Below are 19,202 nucleotides of genomic sequence, written 5' to 3'. Positions count from 1 at the left end.
TGATCTCTATCCACACAGAATCTTCGACATCAATTTCCCTTTTAAGGTCACCCCTCCCCCCTCCACCCTTTATGCTCCATACAACATTGTCTTTTGCCCACATTGCTATACCACGTACTATTGTACACCGCTCCTTTCCTATGCCATCTCCAGGCATTGCAAATCGTCATTGCCGGGCACCGAAGGGGGCTCGGCAGTGATGCACGCTGAAAGAGAGTACTCAGTTTTCACTCTGGTTGTTTGTTTTCTTGGTTGTTTTCTTGCTTTCTTGTTTGTTTGTCCGGATGATATCTCAGCCATCCTTTGAGCTAGGAAGCTGAAATTTCGGCACAATAGTGAGCAAGTCCTTTGTCAAAAACGGTATTTTTTGTTTTTTGAATAATCAATAAATTGAGGAGTTATTTAATTATTAGCGATTAATTAAGTACTTATTTAATTAATCAAATTTCCTTTCTCTTCTGACCATTAACTCAGGCACCTTTTGAGTTAGGAAGCTGTTATTTGGACATGCCAATGACCAGGTGATTTGGCTGCAAAGGCTATTTTTGATTTATTAATTAATCAATTAATCGATTAACTATTTAATTATTCGATGAATGCCAATTTTTTTTTTTTTTAAAGTTACAGATTCTGATGAAATAGTGGTAGTTTATGTGTTCTCTGACCAAATTGATTAATAATTTCATTTTTTTATGATTATTATTTATTTATTTTCATTATTAATCATTTATTTATTTTCTTTCTCATTTGGCCAATATCTCAGGCACCTTTTGAGCTGGGAAGCTAATATTTGGACATGAGTGACCAAGTGATGTGGCTATCAAGGATATTTTTGATTTATTGATTAATCATTTCATCAATTAATTATTTATTGATTAATCGATTAATTATTTATTGAGTAATCAATTAATTATTTAATTTTTTATAAATGACTTATTTAATTAAATTTCTAAAAGATACATCTTCGGATGAAGCACTAGTGGTTTAGTTATGCGATTAGCCAATTGATTATGAAAATATTTTGTGATAACCTTTTATTGATTTTAATTATACAATTAATCAATCAATTAGTGTACACCTCTCCCTGCCAATGCAGCCTCAATGAGCTGCGCTGCGGTATTGCCGGGCGCCGGAGGCGCCCCGGCAATGCCGCGCTGCAGCATATTTAATTATTTGGCATGGGGCGGTGTACTTTGAATGTATGTGTACTTGTTTTCTCTTTATTTTCATACCTGGACATCTTTTCACCTTGTAGTTCCGTTAGCCAATTTCCCTCCTCATTAAACTATTTCTCACTTACTGCAACCATATCACATTCCTCGCTATCAACTATACCTTCAAGCTCCTCCATATTATTATTTTGTAGAATATTTTTTATACACTGCTCCTTTCCTATTCCTTCTCCAGGCGCTGCATGACGTCATTGCCGGGCACCAAAGGGGGCCCGGCAATGATGAGCGCTGAAAGGGAGTACTCAGGTTTCACTCCGGTTGTTTGTTTTCTTGTTTGTCCGGGCGATATCTCAGCCATCCTTTGAGCTAGGAAGCTGAAATTTCGGCACAATAGTGAGCAGGTCCTTTGTCAAAAACGTTATTTTTGTTTTTTGATTAATTAATTAATTGCTTTATTACTTAATTATTGTCGATTAATTAAGTACTTATTTATTTCCTTTCTCTTCTGGCCATTATCTCAGGCACCTTTTGAGTTTAGGAAGCTGATATTTGGACACGACAATGACCAAGTGATTTGGCTGTAAAGGATATTTTTGATTTATTTATTAATCAATTCATAAATCAATTATTTAATTATTCGATTAATGAGTTTAAAAATATTTTTTTTACTTACAGATGCGGATTAAATGGTGGTGGTTTAGGTATTATATTAGCCAATTGATTAATTATTTAATTATTTTACGATTATTATTTATTTATTTTCGTTATTAATCATTTTTTTCTCATCTTAGTCAGGTTCAGTATGTTCAGATTGTTAAGTTCGTTGGTTTTCTTTGGAGATTTGCAAAACTATACATTTCTGGAAAGTTTATTGTATAACTAATCGGAAAAGTGATGTTTTCATTTGCACGGAAGGTTCCATGGCGGCCATTTTGGATTTTCAAAATGGCCACGCTAAAAATTGATATTTCTCAATAGCTCGGCTTCTAGAATACCTAGGGTCTTGATTTTAACAGCTAAACCTACATTTTCAGGGGCAAGGAATCCAATCGTACCAAGTAAAATGGCATATACCCATCCCTAGACCAGTTACGGTCAGTTATGCCTTTTGTCCTACTATTTTTTCCATAGTTTGATATACATGTATCGTGTTTCCACTGTCCATTAGACCATTACACTTGTTACATCACTATTATGATGCCTGGTCCTATTATAAACTCCACACTAATCATTAAAAAAAAAAAAAAACCCCACCTTTAGAGGCCATTTTTCCCCGCAAGCGGGGGTTGGCCTTTTTCGGGAACTGTGGTTGTTGTTGTTTTTTCGGTCCCCTTTTTGAAGCAATGTTTTACGGCCGGATGCCCTTCCTGACGCCAACCCTTTTTGCCGCCTTTAACGACAAGCAGGGAATTACCAGTGAACTGGTACTCAATTTGCCGACCTCGGAAGGATGACAGGCTGAGTCAACCCCCCTGGCGTTAATTCAGCGATTGACCGGGATTCGAACCCAGGATCCTAGGATCCTAAGCCGGCACCCTAGCCGCTAGCCCAACACCAGGGATCCTGGCCAGGGATAGACACTAATCATAAGATGTGCAGTAATGTGATTGCAGTGCCACCTAGTGAGTGTAGTGACAACTACCGTTGCAACTGGTCCAGCGAGGACCAGAGTACTGTATGTTTTGCCCATTGTCAATAATTGTGGCATTTTGGATTGTCGCAAGTTTAGCCACGTGGTCCTATGCCTGACATTGGTCTTTGGCGTAGGTTCATGCTCCCACACAGTGGCGTGAGGAACAAATCCGTGCCGTGAGGGGAACAAATCCATGAAGGCCGAATCAGTGAAACAAGCCAACTGCAACCTCCTTCAGGCCTTTGCCACTGCTGATGTGGTGAAGACATTCCAGGACTGGGAGGAACAGAGATCCAAGAACGCCATGTTCAAATCCATGATGAACTACCTACACCGAGTCGAGACGATCCTGTTCTTCGTGGCAGCATCTCGGAATGGTGATCTGGTGCTGCATCTCGAAGCTGGAGAAGCACTGAGCAAGCTATTCTTTGCCTTCGACCGCATCAAGTACAAGCGGCTCTGGCCCCGCTACATCGCAGACATGTATGACCTGAGAACCAACCACCCAGACACCTGGAGGGAACTTGCAGCAGGCAACATATCAGTCACCAAGAACGAGATTCCCTTTGTATCGATTGGTGCAGACCACGCATGCGAACATATCAACAAACTGATGAAGGTTCGCTCTGGACTGATTGGCATCTCTAACAATGCCAATGCTAGACAGAGATTCTTCATGGCCACACCAAAACTATCATGCCTGTCGAGAGAATTCAAGGGTCAGTTTCATGTGGAAGCTGGGAAGGTCACAGAGCATCATGACCTGGGACCAAGTGCAGTCAAGAAGGACCATGATGCAATCGACAAAATCAAGGCTGCCATACTCAGTCATGGCAATCCATTTGCCACAGAAGGTGACCAGTTGCACAATCTGATCACACATGCCTACATCCCACAGGAGTATGTTCCATCAATCTTGAACATTGATGTCACTGGTCAGCAGCTCTATGAAGACTATGTGTCAGAGAGAATCAATGGGGACACCAGCCTCTGGGAACCAGTGAAAAAACACAACAACAAAATGTTCATGTCGGGGAACAGGAAAGCCACTGTGAAACTCTGAGACAAGACTGTAGATCTGAAAGAGACCAAGGATCTCTATGGACGGCTGATGGTCCTGGCCAGGTCAAACCGAGACATCGACCAGAAACATGCAATTGGGAACTATGAGTTCACTTTGACACCGAGAGCACTCTTCGCTCCAAATGGGGCAATGCTGCCATGTACTGACAAATCAAAGTTAATCCACCTCCTGGGGAAGTTGCCACAAGCAGAACCCCCCCATGATGATCAGCAGCCACTGCAAGCTGCAAGTGCTCTGCACCCAGATGCAGCAGATGTAGAAACCATGGACTTCACATCCAGTGAACCTCCTCATGCATGTCGGAAAATTGCAGTGGTGGACGGGATGGTGGTTGTGCAGAAGCTCACCAAGAAACCAGCCACCTTAGTGACAGTCAAAGATCTCAGTGACTGCTTCAATGGGAGACTGATGTCTCTAACCAGAGAATATGACGAGATTATTCTCGTATTCGATACCTACAAGGCTGACTCCCTGGAGAGTACAACAAGGGAGAAAAGGAGGCAAGGAAAGGATCCAATCAAATATCAGGTCAGAGATGACACCAACATCAAACACATTCCAATGAGCCGGTTCCTTTCCCATGACAAAACAAAGGCTGATCTGACCGAGTATCTGGCAGCAAAAACCCTTGAGTGCAACATAGACTCGTCAAAGCTGGTCATCACATCTGCTTCAGGACGCACTAGGAGCAACAGCGAGCTCCTCTTTCAGGACAACAATCACGAAGAAGCAGACACACTAATGATCCAACAGGCAGTGCTGGCATCACATCGGAACCCACGTGATGCAGAGTTGATGTTCTTCTCTCCAGACACAGATGTACTAGTGCTGGTCATAGCAAATTATGACCTCTTGCTGAGAAACACATCAATTTTGATGACATCTGGAGTTGTCCAAGTAGAGCCAATATGGACAGCTCTAGGTCCCGAAAGAGCGAAGGCTTTGCCCGCCTTCCATGCATTCACGGGGGCAGACAATACTGGGAGATTCTCTGGAATAGGCAAGGCAACATGGCTGCAAGTCTACATCAAATGTCATCAAGATGTCATCAAGGCTCTGCAGATGCTAGAAGATGCCACTGAGGTGACTGAAGATATGCTCTCTACATTATCTACATTTGTATGTGCTGCATACTCACCAAAGGGCATTCACATCGAGACGATCCCAGAGCTACGATGGCATCTCTTCTGTAAGCACATGGCAGAAAGTGACAAATTTCCTCCTACCCTTGGGGCTCTCAAGCAACACATCCTCAGAGTCCACATCCAGGCCAGAGTATGGGGTCAGGCAAGTATCCCTGAGCAGGAGTTCCTGGATCCACTGAAAAGTGGCTTCTACAAGGACACAGATGGTCAGGTCAAGCCCACCACAACTGAGGTCCTCCCAGCCCCCAAGGCCATCATCGAGATGGTTAGATGTCAATGCAAGACAGACTGTTCATCTTCCAGATGTTCTTGCAGATCAAAGAACTTAACATGCACAGACCTCTGTCAGTGCAGCACCCAGTGCCAGAACGATGAGGACTCCCACGATGTGATGTTGTCTGATGAGAGTGATGACGATGTGTAAACGTGTTTATTGTCAGAGACGCTGTAATCGATTAGTCCCTATATAAATACTTGATCTGATGTGTTCTCCTACGCCATGATATTCAAGCTGATTTTTAGCTGAAGTCCAGGTACATAGCATCCAAGAGGTTGCCCTAAAATTAATGCTTGAGGTTACCTATTCCTGAAATTCACAACTCTCCATGCAGGTTATCTTCTTTGTACTACAGAATAAAACATTCGTCAACATAATATTTGGCTCTATGATTATTTTAGCTTATTTTACTTGGTACGATTGGATTCCTTGCCCCAGAAAATGTAGGTTTAGCTGTTAAAATCAAGACCCTAGGTCATCTAGAAGCCAAGATATTGAGAAATATCAATTTTTAGCGCGGCCATTTTGAAAATCCAAGATGGCCGCCATGGAACCTTCCATGCAAATGAAAACATCACTTTTCCGATTGGTTATACTATAAAGTTTCCAAAAAAGTATAGTTTTGCAAATCTCCAAGAAAAACCAACGAAAATACACAGTGAACCTGACTATCTGGGCAATATCCCAGGCACCTTTTGAGCTAGGAAGCTGTTATTTGGATACGACAGTGATCAAGGGATGTGGCTATAAAGGATATTTTTGATTTATTGATTAATCAATTAATTATTTAAATTTTCCGATTAATGACATTTAATCAATTTTCAAAGGGTTACAGCTTCGGATGAAGCACTGGTGGTTTAAGTATGCTATTAGCCAAATGATGAAGAAAATATTTTACAATCATTGTTTAATGATTTTAATTATGCAATTAATCAATCAATTATCATACGCCTCCCCCTCCCAATAGTCTCTATGAGCTGCACGGTGGTATCGCCGGACGCCTAAGGCGCCCCGGCAATGCCGTGCTGGAGGATATTTATTATTTGGCATGGGGGCGGTGTACTTTCAATGCATCTGTGCTTGTTTATTTTACTTTTCCCTTCGCGTAATTATTATTTCCTGCCCGACCCTAACCATCCATGTTAACAACTGCATTTCCTCCAACTATAGACTTTCCATCCTCCTCTAAACTAAAAGCCCGAATTCCCTGCTCAATCCCCACTGCAAAACTTGCTGCCCACTCTGTTTAGCCCCTCACCATCATTATGGAAACACTTTTGCCCAAGAAATTATTCCCATTGCTTCAGAAACTAGGCCTTAGACCACATACTGCCATACTCTCCATTGCAGAGCATTGCTTCCGCCAAAGCAGTTTCTTGGTCATGGGTCATGCTGGGCGGTTTGCCATCCCTCTCCCGGCAGGAGTTAGAGCAGGAATTTGGAATTTGTTCATGGTGCCAGTGATAGTTCGCCTACTCTTCGCAAAGGACATCGTTGGATCTTTAACATCCACCAGCTAATGTCGACAGATGGGACGCCCAGTTTAATGTCCATATGTGGCACACACATTGATGAGAATCACCCTGCCTTTGAAACACAAACCACATACATCTGCAAAAAACCAATAAAACTACCTACAAATCCGCTGCTAACACCACTGCAACTTTAATCAATAATGTAAAACCTACAACTTCCACAAAATCACAGCAAAAAAAAAAAAACAAAAAAAAAAAACCCCTTATCCTGTTCACTGTATGAAGTGCTGAATCCACTGTGCAATCTCTCCCTGACTAAAAGTATGCAGAAACGTGTCACCAGCATTTCAAGTGACCTTTCACTACAAACTTAACCAAACTCAGTGGTATTGTGGTTACAGTTCTGCTCTGTGTTTGAGGTCAATGGCTCAAATCTGACAGTGGCTGAGACATAACAAAGACTTAAATAAAGCAAGTATTGCTTCCTTACTTGGTACTAAGAATTTAGAAGATAGCGTACAGACAAACCTCATGGATTGGCATCCCTTCCCCCTCAAAGTGCACTGCTGACTGTAGAGAGAAAAATTCCCCCACTAGATGGTGCTGCCCACACCTGGTTTGGCCTGTCAAGCCAAACATTCAGAATCATTGGAAAGCCCGCAATCACAGGCTTTCACAGGTTACTGCCCACACCCGGTTTGGCCTGTCAAGCACCTTCCCCCAAGGTCAATGGCCATGTTTGTCTGATGTTGTCATGTGTTGTCTGTTGTCTGTCTGCATGTCAGTATGTGATTTGTATGTGTAACAACTCTTCCATGAGCCTTAGAAACTTCAGAAGGAAAAAAAAAAAAACTCAGCCTGACATAGTGCGCCAGTTTACTGTTTCACCTCATTGAATAGCGCGGTGCCATCTTGCCCAGAAGCATCTTTGAGAACACAATGTCCACCTGGGTGGTACTCCAAATATGGGGTAATGTTGTACACCAGACCTGAAAAGTACAAATTATAAGCATAATAACAAAATCATACAATATAAAAGCATCCTTATACTCATAGATCATTGCACAGGATCAATTCCAGGTGCACATTCTTTGCAGGTGCATGCAATATCCTCCACTCCATGAGACCTTCTGCAAACGTTAACACTTAACAGTATGCACTGGAATTGTCTTGTCCAAATGGTGTTTTTACCCTGTATTGTTAATAGGATTGTGAATCCATTCCCATGTCATAATGTACGTACTTACGGTACTTGGCCGCGTTGAATCGTTTTTGTTATTCCATATGTTGTAAAGTCCATCAAACCAAGATGACCATATATGCCTCCATTTACACGTACATGAATAAACTCGTAACGATCCCTTATACCTCTCTATCGCTCAACTGCAGCGATTTTACTTCTATCCACTCATCCCAACTCTCTCAACTCATCCCAACTCTCTTCCTCATATGTGGAGACTTCAACTGTCATCATGTCAGCTGGCTGGGTGTAGGTACCTCTCTCACCAGCCATGGCACCTCAGCAAAGGACTTCTGCGACTCACTGGGACTGACTCAACAACAAACAACAACAGGCATTTTAAGGCCATTTCCCCCGCTAGAGCGGTGGTTAGCCTTGCGGTCCCCATGACAATCTTCTCCATTTTGCCCTATTTTCTACATCTCCCCTTGTTAACCCCCTTGCCCGCATTTCATCTTCCACCATCTTTAGCCAAGTCTTTCTCGGTCTTTCCCGTCCTCTACTTCCGACTACATTCATTTCCATCACTCTCCTCAACCAGTCACTTTCATCCTTCCTCAACACATGACCAAACCATCTCAACCTGTTTCTCTTCACAGCAACCATCACAAGCTCTATTCCCATCATCTTTCGCATTTCATCATTTGTCTTCCTCTCTCTCAATGATACTCCGCACATCCACCGAACCATTCGCATTTCCACCCTTTCCAGCCTTCGTTGCTGCTCTATGTTCATTACCCATGTCTCGCTCCTATAAATCATAACACTTCTCACACATGCAGCATACACCTTTCCCTTCAGCTTCAACGACACTCCACTCCTCGTCAGCACGCCACTCAGTTCCCGAAACTTCTTCCATGCACATCTCACTCGAGCAACCGATGCCGAGTCTGATCCACCTTCTCCATTCAGCATGTCTCCGAGGTAGCAAAATGTTTTCACACCGTCCAGCGTCAGGCCATCTCCAAGATCCAACTCAACATTTCCTCCATCTGTAGCTCCCTCTGTGCACACCTTACACTTGAATGTAGCTGCCACACTGGTTAATGACCCTCTCAGACCACTACATTTTTGATGAACCCACTCAGCGCACATTGTACATTGAATGTAGTTCACTCCGACACCCTTCCTGCACACAGCACACGGCCACTTCCCAGTTCTTTCCACCTCACCACATGCTTTACCACTTGCGATCACCTTCGTTTTTCCGATATTCACGTTCAGACCATTTGTCTCCAAACATTCCTTCCACTTGTTCATCTTCTCTTTCAGTTCATCCATACTCTCCGCAATCAACACCAGATCATCTGCATACAACAACTCCCACGGTAAACCCTCCTTTACATTCCGAGCCAGCACCTCCATCACAGCTACAAATAGTAGTGGACTTAGTACTGACCCCTGATGCACTCCCACCTTCACCTCAAACTCACCACTGTTCCCGTCCTTCGTCCTTACAGCCATGCGCACTCTCTCGTACATTGCCATCACTACTCTGATCAACCATTCCTCCACTCCTAACTTCCTCAATGCCCATGTCACTACTTTGCGTGGAACCCAATTTAATGCTTTCTCTCGATCAACAACCCAAGAAACAACTTCTTCCTCTTCTCCATGTACTTCTCCTGCAACTGCCTTACTATAAAAAGCGCGTCTGTCATTCCTCATCCTGGCATAAATCCAAACCGCATTTTGTCGATCTTCACTTTCTTCCTTATCCTCCTCTCTAACACCGTTTCCAATACCTTCATTCCATGCTCCAATAACTTTATCGCTCGATACGAGCCACAGTCCAGAGGGTCACCTTTCCCCTTGTATGGAGGGACGAGAGTACTCAGTTCCCAATCCACTGGAATACGGCCTTATTTCACCACCAGATTACAGATCTCTGTCATTCTCTTCACACCCCAACTTCCCGCTGCCTTCAACATATCTCCCACAACTCCCGTCGGCCCTCCCGCTTTTCTACTCTTCATTGCTTTTATCGTTTCCTCAACTTCCTCCTCAGTTATCTTCTTTGCTGGTCCTAAAACTGGGTTACTCTCGATGTTGCCATCCTATTCATTCTCTGCATTCAACAGCATTTCCATATATCTCTTCCATCTTCCTTTAATTCCATCTGGGGCCACAACAATTTGTCCCACTTCATCCTTCAAGCAACGCAACCCCATCACATCACACCTCTCTTTCGCTATCTGCTTTGCAATCCTGAATAACGCTCTCTGACCCTCTTCCGAATCCAAGCGTTCTCGGAAGATTTTCCGACATGCCTCCTGCGCCTTTGCTACCTCTTTCTTTGCACACTTTGCACACACACTGGGACTGACTCAATCTGTCAATTTCTCGACGTGGATCTCAGTCAACAGAGAATCTTCTCTTCTAGACTTGGTTATGACTAATTTCCCTGCAAATGTCTGCTGCTCTTCTTCTGCTCCAATCGGTTCTTCTGATCATTTGCTTGCTAAAGTGAACCTCTCTCTGGCCATTCTCCGAGAGCCTCCACAGCATCGACGAATCTGGCATTTCACTCAGGCCGACTGGCACGGTCTTCAAGCAGCAATCAATCATCTGGACTGGTCTGCCACCTCTACTGCCTCTGACATCAACTCTTCCTGGGAATTCTTCCAAAGTAAACTGCTCTCTCTCATGCATGTAGATTTATCCCATCTCGTCTTTAGTTGTCATACCCTTCCTCCTGTCCATGGTAAACTGAATCTTGTGGTGAGGTAGTTGCCCTGAAACAACTTGCCTTTGCCTCTTGGAAGGCTAATCCAACCGAAAGCAATCTCAGTTCCTTTCAAAAAGCTCAGAACCAGTGTGTGTCTACCTTTGGAGAGCCAGGAAACAATATCTCTCTACTTTCAAGACTGAACCCTCAAACCTGTCTCCCTCCTCCAAATCCTGGTGGCATCTGGACAAATCCGTTTTTGGTGTTTGTTCCCCCTCCATCCCCTCCCTTACCTCAAATGGCTACACAGCTGACACCGCACGTGACAAAGCCGAATACCTCAACTCAATGTTTGCCTCAAAATTTCCTCAAAATGTTTTTGCCTCAAAATCTTGTGTCCCAAACCCATCTCTCTGTACCCACCTTACCCAGTCAAACCCAGCTGCTCCTGGACTCTGTGTCCTTCTCTCCTGACAAGGTGGAGAAGTTTCTGTCAATCCTTGACTCTGATTCTGCAACTGGACCAGACGGCATCAGCCCACGGCTCCTAAAATCCTGCTCTGCCGCTCTTTCACACCCTCTCTTTTGCTCAAGGTCATCTGCCATCTGCTTGGAAATCAGCCAACATTACCGCTTTACACAAAAAGGTGCAAAAACAGATCCTTGCAACTACAGACCAATCAGCCTGCTCCCAATAATCAGCAAGGTCATGGAATCCATCATCGCTTCTGACATAAAATCCTTCATTCCTCTTCTCCAATGGCTTCATCTCGGATCATCAATTTGAATTCAGACCAGGTCATTCTACTCTGGACAGGCTGCTTCTGCTGTCTCAACAATGGATGGAGGTCCTCAATGCCAAAGAGGAAATCAGAGCTGTCTCCCTTGACATATCTCGTGCCTTCGATACGGTTTGGCACCCCGCACTGCTCACCAAACTCTCCTCCTATGGTATCCATGGAAACCTCCACGCATGGCTTGCGGACTTCCTTTCTGGTCGCAGTCAACGTGTGGCCCTGAATGGAATTCTCTCATCTCCCCTTCCTGTTCAGGCTGGAGTTCCTCGAGGCAGTGTTCTGGGCCCTGTGCTTTTTCTGGTCTTCATTAATGATCTGTCCGACTCTCTGGAAAATCCTCTCTATCTCTTTGCTGATGACTCCACTCTCTGCCACTCCATATTTCAACCCTCAGATCGGCAGGCAGCAGCCTCTTCACTCTCTGTAGACCTGGACAATATCACAAACTGGTCAAACAAGTGGAACATGTCTTTTAATCCAACCAAATCTCACACTCTCACTTTGTCTCCCCGAAAAGACAGTCTGGACAACCCTCCCATCTACTTTCTCAACAATCCTCTTGAAGAAGTTCCGTCACTACAGCTTTTGAGTCTCACAACCTGCCATGATCTTTCCTGGGAAAACCACATTTCCAAGCTGGCCTCCAAAGCCAGTCGCCGACTGGGCATCCTCCGTCGTGCGAAATCCTTTCTGGGCACTTCTGAGATTCTCAAAACATACAAAGCTGTCATCCACAGCTCAATGGAATAATGTTCTCCGCTCTGGGCTGGTGCTCCTGCCTCACACCTCGCTCTGCTTCACGCGGTTGAAACCAAAGCATTCAGAATCATTGGAAGCTCCCGTGATGAAGCTGATTCTGAGGGCCTTTCTCTCTCTCACCGCAGACAGGTTGGTGGTCTTTCTGTCTTCTACCGACTCCTCTCCGGCCTTGCTCCCCCTGCTCTGTCTGTGCTCTGTCCCCCAAATATTCCTACAGGTCGCACAAGATCTGCCAGCAATCCTCTTCTGGTGAAACTACCAAAATCAAGACTCTCTGCTCACCTTCACTCTTTCATTCCTCTTTTCTCCCGCCTCTGGAATAAACTCCGACACCCTCTTCAATCCCTCTCCTCCCCCCAGGTCTTTAAAACAGCTGTTCACCACCATCTCTTATCTTCCCCCATCCAAAACCTTGATCTTTTCTACCCCCGTTAAAACACCTCAAATCCGCCTCTTCCAATCTCCAACTTCTTTCCTGAAATTCCTTGAAGTGTTCATTTGCTTTATTCCATGTACCCCTCCCTCCTTCCCCAGCCCTCCCCCTTCCACAGATCTACCGACGTTCTTGTTCTCTATTGTTGTTGTGCTTGTGTGCTTCCCTCTCTCTCCCCCTCTTGTCTCCCACTCCCTTCATTGTGTTTTATGTGTCTGTGCATGTGTTAATGTCCAATGTGTTAGCTCTTACACGAGCCTCGATTCTGTATACAAAATAAACTAGACCGAAAGTCTAACAGCGGCGTAGCTACGCTTGTAAAATATTATAAACCACAAACTCATATGATTAGCTTTTCAAACAGTCGTTAATGCTGCTTATAACATTAAACAAAGAAATTTGGAGGAATCACGACATCCACGAGGTAAGTTTTACTGACAGAACTGAGGGAAGATCTACTGTAATCTATATAATACCCCACAAGGGTTGGAGGTGTGCTCATTTACCAAGCTGCTAGCTAGCGCTTGCCAAGCCAGCCGTTCCTTAACAGTTTTGAATGGCGTGCTTGCTCGAATGTTTAAACCAAATGGCGATCTCTCCACAAGAGCCTTGGTAAATGAACACACACCCAATGTTCTTGAGACCCGACCATAGGTCGACTGTAATCTATATACCCCAAAAAGGAATGACCGACCCTTCCTGCCACTCCCGTAGTTGCTCGGCGATATGTTCGGCATGAACGGCATATAAATCAAAATGGCGATGTGTGGAGTCAGCCGTTGTGCAATGACACCAGACGTAATCACTTCACCCTGTCATATGACCATATCCTCAGCTCTAATTGGTATACGTTTGAGGGGACATACATACGGACGGACAAACACTGTTCTAGACGGCTTCACCCGATGGGCTATGCCGTAAACAAAAACAAAAAATGCCAACATGTCAGATGACTGAATGTTAACAGTACAACAAACAGCAATGGCAGTACAGAAAAGGACTTCTGTAATCATTTTGTAGGTCTGACCCAATGTGCAAACCTTCCATCCTGGATCTCTGCAATGGATACATCCTCCTGGGCCTGGTAGTGAATAGTTTTCCATTCAGCCTCTCCTGTTCCTCCACAAAACCATGTTCTTGTTAAAATACGAATCTACCTGGCTCTTGTTCAGGAACCAAGTCTGGCCTTTCACCCAAGCTGACTGGCAAGGCTTGCAATCTGCCTTTCGCAAAAGGACTGGCCTTCCACTTCCTCTGAATTTGAAATTGACTTGAGCAGGAAATACCTTCACAAGAAACTATTCTCTCTCATCGCATCTCGTCTATAGTTATCATATTCATCCTCCTAACCCTGGTACACCAAATCATTCAGCAAGGCAGCTGCAACCAAAGCAGCTTGCTTTCTCGTCACGGAAGGCGAATGCAACAGAGGACCACCATAGGTAATTTTGCAAAGCTCGCAAAACAAGTGCGTTTCCAACCTCAGGTGAGTCTGAAAACATTATCTGACTAAGCTCAAGGCTGAACTTTCCAACCTGTATTTCTCCTCAAAGTCTTGGTGGTGCCTTCGTAAATCTCTCTGGTGTCTGCTCCTCTTACATCCCATCCCTCACCCTAAAATACCATCACAGCCAACTTCACTGAACTCTGTCTTTGCCGAAAAATCTTGCACACCCAGCCAATTCCTCTCTATCTCCACCTCACCCACCTCATCAGTAAGGTAGCATCTTGGGTACAGTCATGTTCCTCATATACCTAAATTACCTCGCTGATTCTCTGGATAACCCTCTCTTGCAGATGACTCAACTGTTTATTGGGGTTTTTCTAAGCAATTGAGGTTCACTGAAGAAAAGTGCTGGACTGACAAAATAAATATGTCATTAGATCCAGGCAAAAGTCTTACTCTTAGCCTGTCTCTCCAAAAGGATGGTCTCATAATGTCACCTATATATTTCAACCATCAACCACTGGAATAGGTTTCATCTCTTGAGCCTTTGTGCCTCACTATTATTCACAACCTCTCCTGGGCAGACCATGGATACAAGCTGGCATCCAAGGCCAGCCAAAGACCGAGTATGCTCCATCACACCAAGACTATCCTTGGTAGATATGAATCTCTCACGACCTACAAGGCCTATGTCCATAGCTCAATAGAATATTCCTCCATACTATAGGATGGTGCCCTCACTTCTCACTGCTCTCTCATGGATGCTGTGGAATCCATGGCTCTCAACATCATTGGCATCTCTCACAAAGAAGAGGAAGCACAAAGCTTGCTGCTCGACCATCGCAAACAGATTTGTGGCCTTTGATACCGATCACCACAATTAAACTCTCTGAACGTCTCTAGATCCTCAATGTCCAGAAACCCCAAATGCATTTGTCCAGAAACCTCATTCCACTCTTCCCTCCAGGCTTTGAGGTGGCATTGAATCACCCAATCGTGTCATCATCCATCTCTACCTGTGATATTTTCTATCCACATTAACCCTTCCCTGTGAAAGCTCTCAAGCTCACAGGTTACTATGTTCCTGTACTCACCTCTCTTTTATCATTCATTCCCTCGCTTGTTAATTCACCTATTGTACCTTGCCTCTCTTCCATGAGGCTAAACTCTGGATACAATTGTTTTTTATAATAACTCAATAAAAGAGGGAGAAGAATCAAATAAATTGTGCTTGAACTATTTGCCAAGATAGGAGTTGTGAAAAATAAACAAAATCTCAGATCACCACTGCCTGATAAGGTACCATAAACATATTCGATTTGGTGTACTTGAGTGTTGATGTGGGTGGAAGACTCAAGAGTTCCTCACCATGCACACTGATCCAGCAGTCATGGGACTGGTTATGTCTGGCCAATTCAGCTGTCGAGATAGGGCACAATCGACCGCCACGGCCAGACAAATCCTTCCGACTGCGGCACAGTTGCATCCAGTCCATGAGGGAACGGCCAGCCTTCAGAGGGACCTGAAAATAAATGGACAAAAAAAAGTAGCACAGCAAATTCTTCATACAGTAACATTTTCCGAAGTGAAGGTGCGGAGATAACAAATGGTCATGTCCAGTCCCGATTAACATCAACAACTGGACGGATGGACTGAACTGGCTTTTACTCCCTTGGACTGCATCTACAGTGGGGAGAACAAGTATTTGATACACTGCCGATGTTGCAGGTTTTCCCACTTACAAAGCACGTAAAGGTCTGTAATTTTTATCATAGGTACACTTCAACTGTGAAAGACGGAATCTAAAACAAAAATCCTGAAAATCACATTGTATGATTTTTAAGTAATTAATTTGCATTTTATTGCATGAAATAAGTATTTGATCACCTACCAACCAGTAAGAATTCCGGCTCTCACAGACCTGTTAGTTTTTGCTTTAAGAAGCCCTCCCATTCTCCACTCATTACCTGTATTAACTGCACCTGTTTGAACTCGTTATCTGCATAAAAGACGTCTCCAGACCGTCTCCGACCACAAAGACCGCAAAGACCGACCGCAAAGCCGTCTCCAGACCTGTCCACACTCAATCAGACTCCAACCTCTCCACAATGGGCAAGACCAGAGAGCTGTCTAAGGACATCAGGGACAAATTTGTAGACTTGCACAAGGCTGGGATGGGCTACAGGACAATAGGCAAGCAGCTTGGTGAGAAGGCAACAACTGTTGGCGCAATTATTAGAAAATGGAAGAAGTTCAGGATGACAGTCAATCTCCCTCGGTCTGGGGCTCCATGCAAGATCTCACCTCGTGGAGCCTCAATGATCATGAGAAAGGTGAGGGATCAGCCCAGCACTACACGGCAGGACCTGGTCAATGACCTGAAGAGAGCTGGGACCACAGTATCAAAGAAAACCATAAGTAACACACTACGCCGTCATGGATTAAAATCCTGCAGCGCACGCAAGGTCCCTCTGCTCAAGCCAGCGCATGTCCAGGCCCGTCTGAAGTTTGCCAATGACCATCTGGATGATCCAGAGGAGGAATGGGAGAAGGTCATGTGGTCTGATGAGACCAAAATAGAGCTTTTTGGTTTAACCTCCACTCGCCGTGTTTGGAGGAAGGAGGAGGATGAGTACAACCCCAAGAACACCATCCCAACCGTGAAGCATGGAGGTGGAAACATCATTCTTTGGGGATGCATGTCTGCAAAGGGGACAGGACGACTGCACCGTATTGAGGGGAGGATGGATGGGGCCATGTATCGCGAGATCTTGGCCAACAATCTCCTGCCCTCAATAAGAGCATTGAAGATGGGGCGTGGCTGGGTCTTCCAGCATGACAACGACCAGAAACACACAGCCAGGGCAACTAAGGAGTGGCTCCGTAAGAAGCATCTCAAGGTCCTGGAGTGGCCTAGCCAGTCTCCAGACCTGAACCCAATAGAAAATCTTTGGAGGGAGCTGAAAGTCTGTGTTGCGCAGCGACAGCCCCGAAACCTGACGGATCTGGTGAAGATCTGTATGGAGGAGTGGGCCAAAATCCCTGCTGCAGTGTGTGCAAACCTGGTTAAGAACTACAGGAAACGTCTGATCTCTGTAATTGCAAACAATGGTTTCTGTACCAAATATTAAGTTCTGTTTTTCTGATGTATCAAATACTTATTTCATGCAATAAAATGCAAATTAATTACTTAAAAATCATACAATGTGATTTTCAGGATTTTTGTTTTAGATTCCGTCTTTCACAGTTGAAGTGTACCTATGATAAACATTACAGACCTTTACGTGCTTTGTAAGTGGGAAAACCTGCAACATCGGCAGTGTATCAAATACTTGTTCTCCCCACTGTATCTATAATTCCAGTAATCTCTGTGTGTGTGTGTGTCTGTGTGTGTGTATGCGACCGCTGTTTCTCGACAACCACGGGTCCGATATACTTGAAACTTGCCAGGTATATTGCTGGGGACCCGAGGATGTGCCTTTTCAAGGTTTTAAATTAATCGGACAAGTAGTTACCGAGCTATGGCGATTTCTTTACCAAACTCCGCAAGCCGTTCGCTTTGGACCAAACCATTTCATGTAAATAGAGGGGGGGGATTGTCACCGTACTCGCAAGCCGTTCGCTTTGGACCAAACCATTTCATGTAAATAGAGGGGGGGGATTGTCACCGTACTCGCAAGCCGTTCGCTTTGGACCAAACCATTTCATGTAAATAGAGGGGGGGGATTGTCACCGTACTCGCAAGCCGTCCGCTTTGGCTTTGCGAATGGACCAAACCATTTCATGTAAATAGAGGGGGGGGGATATAATTTTGTACGGGCATGCCCTAGTATTAATAATGGCAGCTTCGCACGCACCACAACAGCAGCAGCAACAACTACTACTACTATGTGTTACAAAAGAACAAATTTTCATGTTTTTCACTTCAATTTACATACTCATTGATAGATATGCAATATGTTTGTGAAGTACAACTTGCTGCCTATTTTTACTTGCAAAATCGAAGATTTTTCAAGTATATTGGTCGGTTGTGTTTGTGGTTCTGTCTGTCTGTTTGTTTGTCTGTCTGTTTGTCTGTTTGTTTGTCACTGGCCTACAGGTCACAATTTTCAACCGATCTTCACGAAACTTCATCAAATGGTAGAGTTGGTCAAAAGCAAGAAGCCTATTGTTTTGGGGTCAATAGGTCAAAAGGTCAACATAGGCCAAAGGTCACCAACTTTGCTAAATTTCTAAAATCCTCAATTTTCATCCGATTGACTTGAAATTTGAAGAGGACTTGCATATCTGGTCACTGAATTCAACCACCAAGTATTCTTGAGGTCAACATAGGTCAAATTTCTAAAATCCTCAATTTTCATCCGATTGACTTGAAATTTGAAGAGGACTTGCATATCTGGTCACTGAATTCAACCACCAAGTATCTTTGAGGTCAACATAGGCCAAAAGGTCAACATAGGCCAAATTTCTAAAATCCTCAATTTTCATCCAATTGACTTGAAATTTGAAGAGGACTTGCATATCTGGTCACTGAATAGGGAAACTAACTATTTTTGAGGTCAAAAGGTCAAAGGTCAACTCAAGGTCAACCTTCCAAAATCATAATTTTTCATCTGAAAAATCGTCACTTTTCTTCCTATTGATCCGAGCTTTGATCAAGATTGTCAATTTTAATCTTGATGAAATGGACAATTTGCTGTATCAATGGAATTTTTTTTTCTTGGGGAGGGGTTGGGGGGCGTATTTTGCAAGTATCGTGCTCCGCATGACATCTTCCTGTTTATTCATTCGTACACAGCACAAGGCTGCAGGGTAGCATAATTGGCTGAGGGAGCAACTGTGTTGCTGATGCAATGCCCTCTGCTGGTTAGAGGAGGAATTTGTAATTTGTTCAGGGTGCCGTCAACAGCTCGCCTACTCTTTGCGAAGGGCATCATGAGATCTTTAACATCAACCAACGAATGCTAGCAGATGGGACGCCAGTTTAATGTCCATCCGAGGGACGTCACAGACATTGATGAATTACCCTGCACGTGAAACACCGGGATGACAGTTTATAGCTTGGTCGGGAT

At 44.2% G+C, this 19,202-nt stretch overlaps 1 protein-coding gene across 1 annotated transcript in view; it reads right to left on the bottom strand.

The window, feature by feature from the left end:
- Nucleotides 1–19,202, bottom strand: part of CYB5R4 (cytochrome b5 reductase 4) — a 68,608-nt gene that overhangs the window by 18,452 nt on the left and 30,954 nt on the right. The window contains exons 3-4 of the mRNA XM_068110688.2: nt 15,499–15,652; nt 7,675–7,775 (exon numbers count right to left, since the gene is read on the bottom strand). Coding sequence (XP_067966789.2) covers nt 7,675–7,775; nt 15,499–15,652 — 255 coding nt within the window. The remainder of the gene's footprint in view (nt 1–7,674; nt 7,776–15,498; nt 15,653–19,202) is intronic.

This window comes from Myxine glutinosa, chromosome 3 (assembly GCF_964187855.1).
Source record: "Myxine glutinosa chromosome 3, kmMyxGlut1.1, whole genome shotgun sequence".
Taxonomy (NCBI): Eukaryota; Metazoa; Chordata; class Myxini; order Myxiniformes; family Myxinidae; genus Myxine; species Myxine glutinosa.
This window is presented reverse-complemented; position numbering and strand designations above follow the sequence as displayed.